Below are 12,384 nucleotides of genomic sequence, written 5' to 3'. Positions count from 1 at the left end.
GAGTGCCGACCAGAAGCGCGCTTGGTTCACTCCGCTCCTGGATGTCGAGAGCGCACACAGAAACAGGGACGGGGGGGAAACAACGACTTAGATGGCTCTCTTTTCTGATTCACTACAAATCCAACATGAGTTGCTAACGGTAACATATCCGTAGCCATCCACCGTGAGGGCGAGCAGCAGCAACAACAACAAAAAAGACCCGCTGTTATTTCCACAAAAACACAATCGCAACATATCGGCTGTTTCCACACTGTTTCCACATTCCGGCGCACAAGGGTGAAAATGAAGGCGAAAAACCGTGACCAAAGCCTGTCGGACTCCAGAGAGCTGGACGGATCCTATGACCAGCTAACGGGTGAGTGGACCGGCGTCTGATCGCTGCTGAATGCTGAATGATTTGCCTGCAGACAAAAAAGAAGAAAGATTTAATATGCAAAGCTGATACTCTGGAAGGAGCCTGCTCCATCTAACTTCAGGTGGCTTTGAAATGTCACAACCTGTTCGCCAGACAGTCATCTCATCCTCTTCTGAAAAATAACTATTTTAATGTGTTTTTAATGGATAGAGGCTGTTTCCCTGTGGTGCGCCACCTTAAGTTTATATCCAAGTTTATACCATCTTTGTCGTACTTTAATTTTCAGCTTCCATGGTAACACCATTTTCAGTTTTCCCTCTAACTGCCGTGTTACCTCACTGAAGTAGCAGAGTATACACAGTTCTTTTTTTCTAAAGCAATAAAGACGAGGGGCGACTAGTTGAAAAACAATCATTTATACTAAAATGGCATATTGAATCTTTTAATGTCTGTGTTGCATGTCAATGTGGTTGCGTAAGTGGTGCGTAATGTTAGTGAATGATGCTTGGCTCACTGTCAACATTTTAAAGACCACAGTGTGTGTGTGTGTGTGTGTGTGTGTGTGTGTGTGTGTGTGTGTGTGTGTGTGTGTGTGTGTGTGTGTGTGTGTGTGTGTGTGTGTGTGTGAGAGAGAGAGATTGTGCTGGCCTGGCACGGCTATGGGAGACCACCTTCACGTCGCTGTGTTGACTGATGAGAGAGGAGCGCTGCTCTGGGGAAAAGACGGAACACCTGTGTGCCCGCGGTCTGATGGCCACATTGTGGAGCTCGAGCAGATTCCTCCGCTTTGGTGCCTAGACAGAGATCTATCACATCGGTGTGAGCTGTGTCTGCAGAAATGTGTGTGTGTGTGTAAGAAAAGAAAAGAAAAGGGGCTGATTACCTAGAGGCACAGCAGGTTTTCTGAGCGACACTTGATGCCATGTGGATTTTAAAGCGGAGCAAATTTGCGCGTAATTTCGTCTGAGAGTGTCTGGTCTGTGGGGTAAAACAAAAAATAAACTTGGTCATCTCTCTCTCTCTCTCTCTCTCTCTCTCTCTGGCTGATGACAGTATCTCCACTTTACCAGTAGGCTAACACACGAGACACATTATGGTGATGTAATGACGTGCTACCTGTGCGCTGAGGTGCTTCCCTCCCTGTCACCTCGTCCTCCCCATTGTCACTTTCTACCCCGCAGGCTCTCGCTGCTTATGTGAGCACCGTTTCCCTGTTAAGTGGCAGCTGTCTAAATAAAATGTTTTATGCTTGAACACATCTCGGGCCTGCAGAGGGAGGGAGGGTTGTGCCCGGCCAGACAGCTGTGTGCCTGGGGGGCAACAGAATCTCATTTGCAGTCGTCCACGCATTAGCAGCTAAGCAGGTCTTTGTCACAAATTTAATGCATTTCTAAATTACGAAATGGCTGCAAGGTGTCTCAAAAACACTGTGCGCGCTGATGTGCTACAGACGTGTGCAGTATGTGGGCATCTTCTCCTGAATTCATCTGTGAATGTTTTTTTTTTTTCAAAGCATGTGTGTGGGTATGTATGTGTGGGTGAGTTAAGAAGCAGCATCACTTTTTTTTTTTTTTTTTTTTTTTTTTTTACAGCTGATAGCTGAGAGTTTAAAAAAAAATCCAAACACATACAAAGAATTATATGTTGTGCTGAATTTAAAAAAACCCAAACACCATGCAGGCGTCACAACTCAACACCCGGGTATTATATGTCATGTCAACTGACCCACTCAGTGTGCTGCTGACTGTCATGCTTGGACAAACAGTGAGCTTGGCGGAGCTTCTCAGGGACTCCACAGCACAGTTGAGCGGCTTGGCCGTCTTTTCCTTTACAGCCTCACCTCTGGCTCTGTCGTCAGTTTCAGATTAGGACGTAATACACACCCCAACTATGAGATGATGGACTCTTTTAGTCTTTTTGGACGTTTCGTCTTGTTGAGATGTCACCCTCGTGTCTGGCTACAAGAAGTCACGCTCCTTTTTTTTTTTTTTTTAAAGAGTTGAGCCAGGGGGAGAGGGAGTGTGACCAAGTCATCCAGTGTAGCGGAGCAATTTGCCCCTGGCATAGCTTTTAATGACTTCTTCAAAGCAGTGAATTGCATGGTTAATTCATCTTTGTGAGCCACTGTCAACTCTAAAACATACTTAACCCTAATAGTTGCATGGTTATCAAGGCTGGCTCTCGCAAATAAGAGTCAGTGTAATGAAGATGTGTTGTAGCTGAAGCTGTGGAGAAAATACCACTTGTCTTTTGTGTGTAGCATTTGTAATATTATAGATGCAGCTGAATGTAAAGTGAGACACTGTATACTGTGTGTGTGTGTGTGTGTGTGTGTGTGTGTGTGTGTGTGTGTGTGTGTGTGACAGAGTGAAAGGGCAGCTGACTGGTGTCTCTCTACACAATCCCCACTAAAATGAAAAAGTATACAGTGTGATGTGAGTGCATGACTTGAGAATGGATTCTTAAGTGGGTTTTTTGTGTGGGAAGGACAGGTGAGTCATGCCTCTTACTTACAAGTGATTTGTGTGTGCGAGGGAGCGAGTCTCTGTGTGTGTGTGTGTGTGTGTGTGTGTGTGCGCGCGCTGGAAGCAAAGCTGACCTGTGTTGCTTAAAGGTAGTGTGGGTGGTCTCCAATCACTATCTGAGTGAAATGTAACCCTCTAGAAATAACTCCCTCTCAGCCTGCTACATTGTACAGAAGTGCGCCCCATTGTGTGTGTGTGCGCCTGTGTTGGAGCGTGTGGAAGCCTGGCATTCCCTGTTGTGTTTAAGAGCACCGACTGAGAGATGAGAGGTAATTATAGAAGCGTGGTGCAGTAATCTCCTCTTCCACCTCACAAGCCACACTCAAGAGGAATCATATCACCTACACACACGAACGCGCACACACACAATGGCGTCTCAGCACATATGCACATGCAGTTATTATCGCAACCTCATCATGATCCTCTTCTCCTCACTGCAAGTCCACAATATTGTCTAGAGGCTAAATCAGTAGTAATTGACAACTCGTCTGTCAATCATCCTTTTCTTCTGTCTCGTACTCAAAGTGTGAATCATCACATGCACTGGTGAAGAAAATTAGGTTTTTGAAATTTAATTAAAAGGTTTTAGACACATTGATCGATTGCGTCCTTGTTTTTCGGTTTATTCTCAAGCCACATCATCTTGATGTTCTGTATAAATGGAAATGTAAGGGTGGAGGGATGTTTCCAACCTGGTTTGAAATCTGTTTTTGAGGTTAGAAGTGAATACTTAGTTGTTAGACAGGAAGTTAATCATGAACAATTTTGATAACTGATTAATCATCAAGTTATTCAAATAAAAAATGCCAAAAATATGGTTACAAAGTCTCAAATCTGAGTCATCTGAATATGTTATTCATCGTATGATGGTAAAATGGATTTTAGTTTTTCGACAGTGGGCGATTAAAATGAAACACCTGTAGAGGTCACCTTGGGCTCAGAGAAACTGAGATTTTTCACCATTTCCTAATAGTTTTTGGATAAAAGTGTGTCATGTTTATTTTAAGGTATCAAAGTCATCTGAAAGTATCCTCAAAATCTGCATGAAGGACTTAAAAACAGGGAGCTTGAGTTGTTTCTGAATGCGTAGACATGGGACAGACACCCTCAGACAGACGATAGTATTGTGTGCTGTATAAGACACTGTATTGGTTGTGTGTGTTTTTCCATTTAGAGGATATAGCTACAGTAAGTGGTAGATTGGTTAAGTATCAATATCCATTTTTCAGTTTAATTGGCTATTTATTCCACATGCACTCAGACACACCCAGACACACACACACACACACACACACATTTACGCCCTCACAGACAAAGCACATTACTGTTGTCGTTGAGATGATTTAACCTGGTGTGTGAGGCTGCACAGACATAAACTCAATAGGTTGCTTGAGGTGAAGTATTTCTTCTTGACCTAACTTAACAAATATGTAGAGCTGGCCTATTGTAGACTTGTCTCACGCAGCTCTCATCTCGAGGAAAGATGTTTCGCCTTTGATTCCTTTGGACAGTTCATTCCTCACACACTAAGCTCTTAATGAGCGATGTTAAAAATATTGGCATTCAGAGGCGTGCCAGGCTCAGAGTCAGGAAAGTCCTCTCACACAGGGACGATACAGTAGCTGAGAGAGAGGGTAGATGTGCTAAGGTGAAGGGTATTAGCCGGTCTGGAATCCACACGCCCCAGCCTATTGACTGATGCAGAGCTCCCCTGGCCCTCCCATGGTGAAAATCATAATTCACAATCGTAAGACTGAGCCGATTCCAGGGCAAAGATTGCCTTCATAATTGAGCCTGTCAGAGGGAGTTTAGCCCAGAGTCAACTTCTCGGCACAGCAGTTTTTACTGCAGCTGGAATCGTAACGGCCCCTGGCACTAATTAAAATCCTTGATTCAATGTGTCATCTGATGTGCCAGGACACATGTGACACGTTGTCTCATCAGGGATCCTCCCTGGGTTCCTGGGCCCGGCTTTTCCTCCTGGAAGTGCCAGAATTGCTGATGTGAAATGACTGGATTCCTGCGTGGATGAATGCTGGGAGTGGTTCACTTATAGGCGTATCTGTCACAGTGCTTACATCACCAATGGTGTGTGTGTGTGGGTGTGGGGGGGGGGGGGGGGGGGGGGGGGGGGGGTAATGAAAGACTGGAAGGAGGGAAAGGGACAAAGGAAGGACAGGAGCAAAGTGCAAGATGATGAATTAGGTTGCAGACGGTGTTGCGTTTGCCAGGTAAATCCCGGTGATGCTCTTTGGTAGTCTGCAGGCGTTGTTTGCCCTGTTACAGCAGCCCCACCTGCCTTATGGTCTTATCCTGTTAATGCACAGCTCCCATCCACCAACGTAGTCCCATAAGAGCTGAGAGCTCCTCTTGACATTCAGATTTGTGCCTCTCGTGTTTGCATATAGAACCCAAGAAGTTTACGTGATTGCCCGTTAATTCTCCTTCAACTACTTTCTAATACCTCCACTCTGTTTCTAAGTAATCTGACTGACAGTCCCCGCTTAAACTGCACTCTCACTCTCTCTTTTGCTCTAACTCTATCAAACCCCTCCCCCCTCCTCTGTCTCCACTCTCACAGATCAGATTATGTAATAACATCATATATATTTCTGTCTCTAGTGGTGTCTCCAGCGTCTCACTTTCCGTGTCCTGATTCATCCCGCCTCTCGCTGAGTGCCCCCTCCTTTGTCTGCGTCTGCCTCCACATACCACAGCCTTCACTTCTTAGCTTTCCCATCGTCCATCGTGGCAATCCCCCCCCCCCTCTTCCCCTGTCCTGCTTCCCTCCTCTCCCCCCTCTTTCAGGACACGGTGGGACCCTAGCGTAATGTGGCTGGAAGCTAGAATCAATCCTAACGAGTTTAAATCTTTGACCGAATCTACAGCCGATCGTTAATTAAAATAAGCGCCGCTCACCTCTCCTACTCTAGGCCACCCCCCCCCCATTCCTTCTCCACTCCCCACCTACCTCCCCCTTCCTTCTCTGTAAGCACATTCATTTACAAATGCCTGCGGGGGGAAGAGGGAGGTGAGAGGATGGAGAAGAAAGCGACGGGAGATGAGAAGACGGGAGGGCGGAGCAGAATTTGGCTGGGAAAAGTCAATTTATCCCTTAGATTGAAGATGAAGGAATTAAGAGGCGGTGGGGAACAGAAATTGAAAGAAATGTTTGATTTCAAGCTTCACCAGTGTACAAGAAGTCTTGAGTTTTCTGTTCTCGCCATCAGTCTGCCGCTGTTGCCCTGTCAGAGCTGTTTATCAACGGGCCGACTGATTGATTGACTGACGGAAAGTGTCTCTGAGTGTGACAGTGGCCCGTGTCACTCATTGCGAGTCCCCATCTCTTTCTCCCTTTGCTCCGCTGTCACTCTCAACATCTGATCTGCATTAGAGGATGATTTTCTGTCCCATTAGTTCAGCCATTCACTATTAGTCTGATAGCAACTCATCAGTATGTATGGGGAGGAGGAGGACGAGAGGTCAGCGGATGATGTTTTCGTACATTACAGTGTGGGTTGCAACCCTTGTTCCGCTCTCTTTGTGCCGTTTGACTCAGACTTGATGTGTGTGTATATAAGAGAATGGGCCCTTTGTCAGAGGTATTATCAGCCTGCACGTCTCAGATTGGAGATAAGGGATCACTGTGGGTGTGCTGTGTGTGTGTGTGTGTGTGTATGCACGTGAACCGCCACACATTTTTATAGAGGATCTCTGAAGGGCGTGCATGACTGCCTTCAACTTGTTTTGGGGACAGGATGTGTGGAGGAGTGTGTGCCGTATCTTTTCCCCCTTGTCTTCATAGAACAGTACAAGAATGTATTGACTCAGTTTGAATATGTATAGAAGTATGTGATTTTTAAGACCGTGTTGTCCTCTTTTCCCTCGTCTTTGTGTAAGAAAAGTAGAGACAGCACAAACAAGCAGACAATAAGTGACTGTAATTTGGTGGTGAACAGTCGTACTGAGGTTAGAAACTCTGTTCTTCGAAGGTTCTCGAGTTAGTACTTCAGTGTGACGGACAGCTCAGCAGAGAGTGATAAAAAGAGAGGTGGGGGTGATTAGTGAAGACCCGGGGTTGGCTCTCAACAAAAGCAGACTCTCAACACACACACTGTACAGGCGTTATCAACACACACACACACACACACGCACACACTTGGGTTTTTGGCCTGAGGGATGGCAGTGCAGGAGAACACTGCAGCTGGTCTTACAATCAATCACTTAGTTCTGACAGAAGTTTGGACAAGGTCTAGTCAATAACACAAAGCCGTGCACATCCACACTTAATACACACACACATGCGCATGCACAGCTGTGAAACAGTGGGAGAAGAGAGCACAGTCGGTAAATCTGGTCAATATCTGTCAGTTATCCTACCAGTCAAGATAAACTCAATGTCTCTCAGTGCACACAGTGTCTAACAGAGTCCAATCAAGTTCAAAAGAGGACATTATACTGTACTAAATAGTCAGCGGTAGGGATGAACCAAATTCAGTACTTTTATTGGTACAGACCAAATTCCCACAGAAATCCAGAGTTTCGATTCACGTAAAACCAAACGATACCACATTTTGGTACCTGAATGAACCCTTGTGTCTGTGAGATAGTGTACGAGTGTCTTGCTGATACGCAGCGCATTGCCCCAACGGAGCTGTCTCAACCCGACCGGACACGCTGGTTCGGACCGAAAACACAAATGGCTGGAGTCCAGTCGGGCTCCGGGCTTCCTCTTCTTCCCACCAGGTTTGGGTTAATGTTAGTGAGTTGGACCATGTCGTGTCCGGGCTTCAACACTGGACCCAATGGTGGGTTTGAGTTTTAATTTCCAGGCCTGTTAGGAACTCTACTGTCTGTGAACAGCTCCTCCTCTCTCTGCACAGTCTGAAGTTTTTAAAGGGATAGTTCAACATTTTGGCAAATTGGCCCATTGCCATAATCGCTATAGTCATAGCAGTAGGTTTGTTATCTTTAATTGTCGGTGTAAGCTATTCTTAGAACGGAGGAGCGGAGCAGAAGGCTGCTCAGAGCTATGCTATGGAGACTAAGGGAATTTCTTGGTTTTCCTCATCAAACTCATCAAATACACAACCCAACAACTCCAAAAGGCTGTCGTGGACAAGTTGTGAGCTGCACAATCACCACGCTATGAGATAATAACAGAACGTTACCAGACAGAGTTGTTTTAGAGGTAAATTCATGCAAAACCGCTGATGCGCGTTGCGTTCAGGGACAGTTTTTCAGCAAGCAGACTCTGTATTTACCTTGTATTTACCTCGAAAACGGCTCCGTTTCGTAACGTTCTGTTATTATCTCATAGCGTGGTGAATGTGCACGTCACAACTTGTCCACCAGAGCGTTGTGGAGTTGTTAGATTGTGTATTTGATGAGGTTGATGAGGGAAACCAAGAAATTCCTTTAGCCTCCGTAGCGTAGCTCTGAGCAGCCTGCCGCTCCACTCCTCCGTTCTAAAGATAGCTTACACCGACAAATAAAGGTAACGAACCTACTGCTATGACTATAGCGATTATGGCAATGGGCCAATTTGCCAAAATGTTGAACTATCCCTTTAACAAAGATCATGCTATCACGCTATTTTATAAAAAAATAACTTCAATTACCACACATATACACAAAAAGTACCGAAAACAGGTACCGTCACATAACCGTACCGGTTCCCAGGAACTAGGTATCGGTACTGTATTGGTTTAAATGTGAAAGGTACTCATAGATAGTCAGCTGTGTTTAACTTGGGCTCCAGTTATCGAAGCGATGTATTGCATCGGACATTGAGGGTAAAAAGTTTTACATGAATACTTAGGCTGTTGAAAACTTAACACACCACAGGACTTGTAAAGTACAAAGGGTGACACACTGTTCAACAAGGCAATCTCGAAATGCAATTTGAACTTAACGTTGTACAGTATGGTCGCAGAAATTGTTGCAACAGCTGTCATTACAAAATGCATCTCAGACAACATGTTGTTGTCCAAGCTGCCCTTGCTCCAGCCCCAAAAATGGCTTCATCGTTGTTCCTCTGTCAGCCCGAGGCCAGGTTGTCATGGGCGACACGTCCTGACACCTTGGTCTTTATCTCTCGGGAGAGATGCTGAAGTAAGCAAAATCCTCGGCCAGCTAAATATGCACAGTGTGAGGGTAATAGGAACCAGGACCGATTTCCTTTTGGAAGCTACGGTGTGGTTCAAGGTATAACAATTGAGTGAGAGAGGGTTATTGAGAAACGCTGAAATGCTGAGCTGGGGATTTTTTGTTCAGCTTCACAGAGCTGTGTCACTTCATGTCCCGACTCGACTGTGGAACCAGCCTGTAGCCGCCTCCTCTCGGGCGGCCCCGCACACTTGTAAACTCTAAAGATGCAGACTTTAAAAGTCCAGCGACATATTTGTGTTCTTGGAAATCCATTTGCTTTAATCATCTCCGTTGCACACACTGCTTGCTCTGGGTGTTTGCTTGTTGGCTGCGGGGCTTGAAAATCCTATTTCCCCCCCTGCTATCTCCCTCTGGCACTGGTAAACCGATTACTCACACAGCAACCTGACGTTCCATAAGTGCTTCTCCCCAGGCACCGTGGCTTGGCACCAGAATTGCGTAAGAGTTAATGGAGTCTACTAATCAACAGGCGCTCCCACATAAACACACACACAAAGAGACGTACACAAAAAATGCACGCACGCATGCGGGTTTGATTGATTGGTGGAGTGACAGTCGTGACAGCAGTTGGATCATTACCGACCTGGAACAGCACAACAGCCACTGACATTACCTTCAAAGGGGGACCCGAACCTAATATCATGTAGAGGGGAGAAGCAGCGAGAGAGATGGAGATGATGGGGCTGAATAGTTAAGACATAGAAAATAGCAAAATGCACTTGTGACTTTCGAGGAATTAAATCATGGTCGTCAAATTCCAATCTGATGCAGTATACAAACAACATAAACATTATATTTATAGCTAAGCACCTGCTCACATTCACCAGCTGCTCATCTCCTGCTGCAGTCTTAACATTTTGTCACCAGTTCTGTTGTGCTAACTTAAATTAGTCCATCAAACACACAATCAGTGGAGATGGCTGCATTTGTTGCTGAAAGAACCTGACATTAATTTAAGTCAAGTGTTTGTGATTTTCATCTCAGAGCAAATACAGTAACTTGGCTCGGGCATGTTACTTAACCAAGAGGCCATTCCTGTCCTCCATTTATTCAGACAGATTTGACATTTTATCATTAGCCAACAACCTACAGTAATAGAAACTGGTGGCATTTCAATTGCGCTTATTTTTTTTTCATCAGGTAGAAAACAACTGGTTTATTATGAAGATTTCCTGAGAAAGTGCCCATCAGTGCACAATTAGTAACAGAGTTTTAGCTAAGACTAATTGGGACACTAACTATTAAAAATGTAACACAGTTGTTAGGGAATATTAACAGCAGACTCCTCTCTCTCTCTGATATAATATTTATATTGATTATGTCTAAAAAGCAAACCAGCAGTGAGATGATTTGCTATGACACATCTATGACTCCAAAGGGAAGGGATGCGCTGAAAGCCCCGGATGGACTAAAACTTCTTCTCACATTTCTTATTTATACATAATTACATTTGTTAGTGTCAGTGTTTGTACAATATATTCTTTGCCTTGCTCATAAAACTCATTTTTGAAGGCATGGGCTGTAAAGGATTTTTTTTTGTAAGATAGCAATACGTTTTTCTGGCTCGGGGACTCACCTGCAGTTTAGGCTGTGGTCCCCAAACTCATTGCACGGTGCACAGCTGTCCTTGGTAGCCTGCTCGGTCCGCTTCCTGACAGCTTGGTCCTTATCTCCACTCTGGAGAAGATCCACATTCAGCCCCACTTGTGTCAGGTATTTATACTTTTTTTTTTTTTTTTTACCAGCTTTTCAAAACATTTTAAGGAGCTCTAGCTGGACAGGCAGAGATGAAAACACACAATAGGATAAACACAGAGTGAATGAGATGAGGTACTTTTGTCTTCAGGAAAGGCATAAAATATGAAAAGTAAGTGAATATGCTTTCTCTGTATTTGATGCATTTCTAAAATCCAGTTTGCTGTGCATGACCAAGCATGATATTAGACTGTGACTCTTAAATTCACAGCTTACTCAGCAGCAGTAATATCCAATTTTAAGCTAATATTGGCTGTAATTATAAATGTGGTAATGAAAAGTGCACTTGAAGAAAGTCATAGGGCAACTTCTGTCTGAAGGTTGTTTTTGGTCGCAATTTTTTTTTTTTTTTTTTTTTTTACAACCACAAGATGTTGGCTTCTAATGAGGGTGAATTAAGGAGATGCAGTGCGCACGTTCTGATGCACACTCAGAGAGAGTCATTAAAGGGGGTAACGATTATTAATGAGGCCAGTATAATTCATGCGCTGAAATATGGGCCTGTTGTTTCCTTCCTGCGCGTTCACGACTGAAAAAGGCTCTGCTGGATTTTGGCATCAAAGGAGATGTTACTGACGGCGTGTGATGGCACTCCTGACTCTCACAGAGCTGAACAGGCACTATTTAGGGATTGAACCAGTTAATTAAGTTTGATTTTTATGTGCGTTAATAAGGCTGTAAAGTTCTCACAATGCTTTGACATGCCAATCATATTCTTATTTATTGTAGTGCGTCGCTGTGTGCATATGTGATGTGTCTGGAAATCTGTGGTTCTCAAGCACTTTCATCCCTCTTCTCTTTACACCCTTTTCCTCTCCCCAGAGTTACCAATGTTTATCTCATTGGCTTCATGGTGGAATGTATGCAGCCTATATTCGACACTCCTATTAGAAATAATGGTGGATCCGGTAACAATATACTGGTTGCGATTCTCTTTCTTGAATCTTAAATGTTTCTTCTACAATAAGAGTATATTCAAATAACAAAGATTTTTTTTCTTTTTTACCCTTTCACTGACCATTGAAAATGAGGCAGGATCAGATTATATCACCTACTGCAAATTAGCATCAATTGAGTTCCATACATAACTTGCCAGAGCGCAAACATGAAAGTTGGATACTGTAGTGTATACTGTAGTTACTGTGTTTTCTGTGAGCTGATGTGTTTACTCATCCAAAGATTGTTTGTTGGATGAGCAAACAACACTATTTATCCAGGAGTGGTCTGTGTGTTTGTGCAACTACACATAACTATGCAAGTCTGGTCGCTTTCCCGTTTTGCTAACCCTCCTCTCGACCATGTGCATTTGTTTACAACGAAGCCAATGAGAAATCAATCAATAGAGCGGGAGATAACGTTATATAAATATCATACACAATGTTACGACGTGTATAATTGTGTAGTCTTATCTGTCATAAACAAGAGATTATGGGTTACAGGGCACGTTTGTGTTGCGGTGCGCAGAGATGAGAGCTGGGACACCGGGGCGGCGGCGCTGATCTTGCAAAGTTGGTTTTCAGCCAAGAGATGCTTTGTGGAAGGCAGAAAGCCTCCATTTTCTCTGAAACAAGTGATTTA

General features: G+C 44.2%; 1 protein-coding gene across 1 annotated transcript in view; it reads left to right on the top strand.

The window, feature by feature from the left end:
- Window positions 1-282: 282 nt before the first annotated feature.
- Window positions 283-12,384, top strand: part of LOC310998476 (A-type potassium channel modulatory protein KCNIP2) — a gene marked incomplete at both ends in the record, with an annotated part of 83,359 nt that continues 71,257 nt past the window's right edge. The window contains one exon of the mRNA XM_083988543.1: window positions 283-355. Coding sequence (XP_083844669.1) covers window positions 283-355 — 73 coding nt within the window. The remainder of the gene's footprint in view (window positions 356-12,384) is intronic.

This window comes from Trachurus trachurus, assembly GCF_905171665.1.
Source record: "Trachurus trachurus genome assembly, chromosome: 15".
NCBI lineage: Eukaryota > Metazoa > Chordata > Actinopteri > Carangiformes > Carangidae > Trachurus > Trachurus trachurus.
Note: the sequence above shows the minus strand (reverse complement) of the source record. Positions and strands in the feature narration are given on the sequence as shown.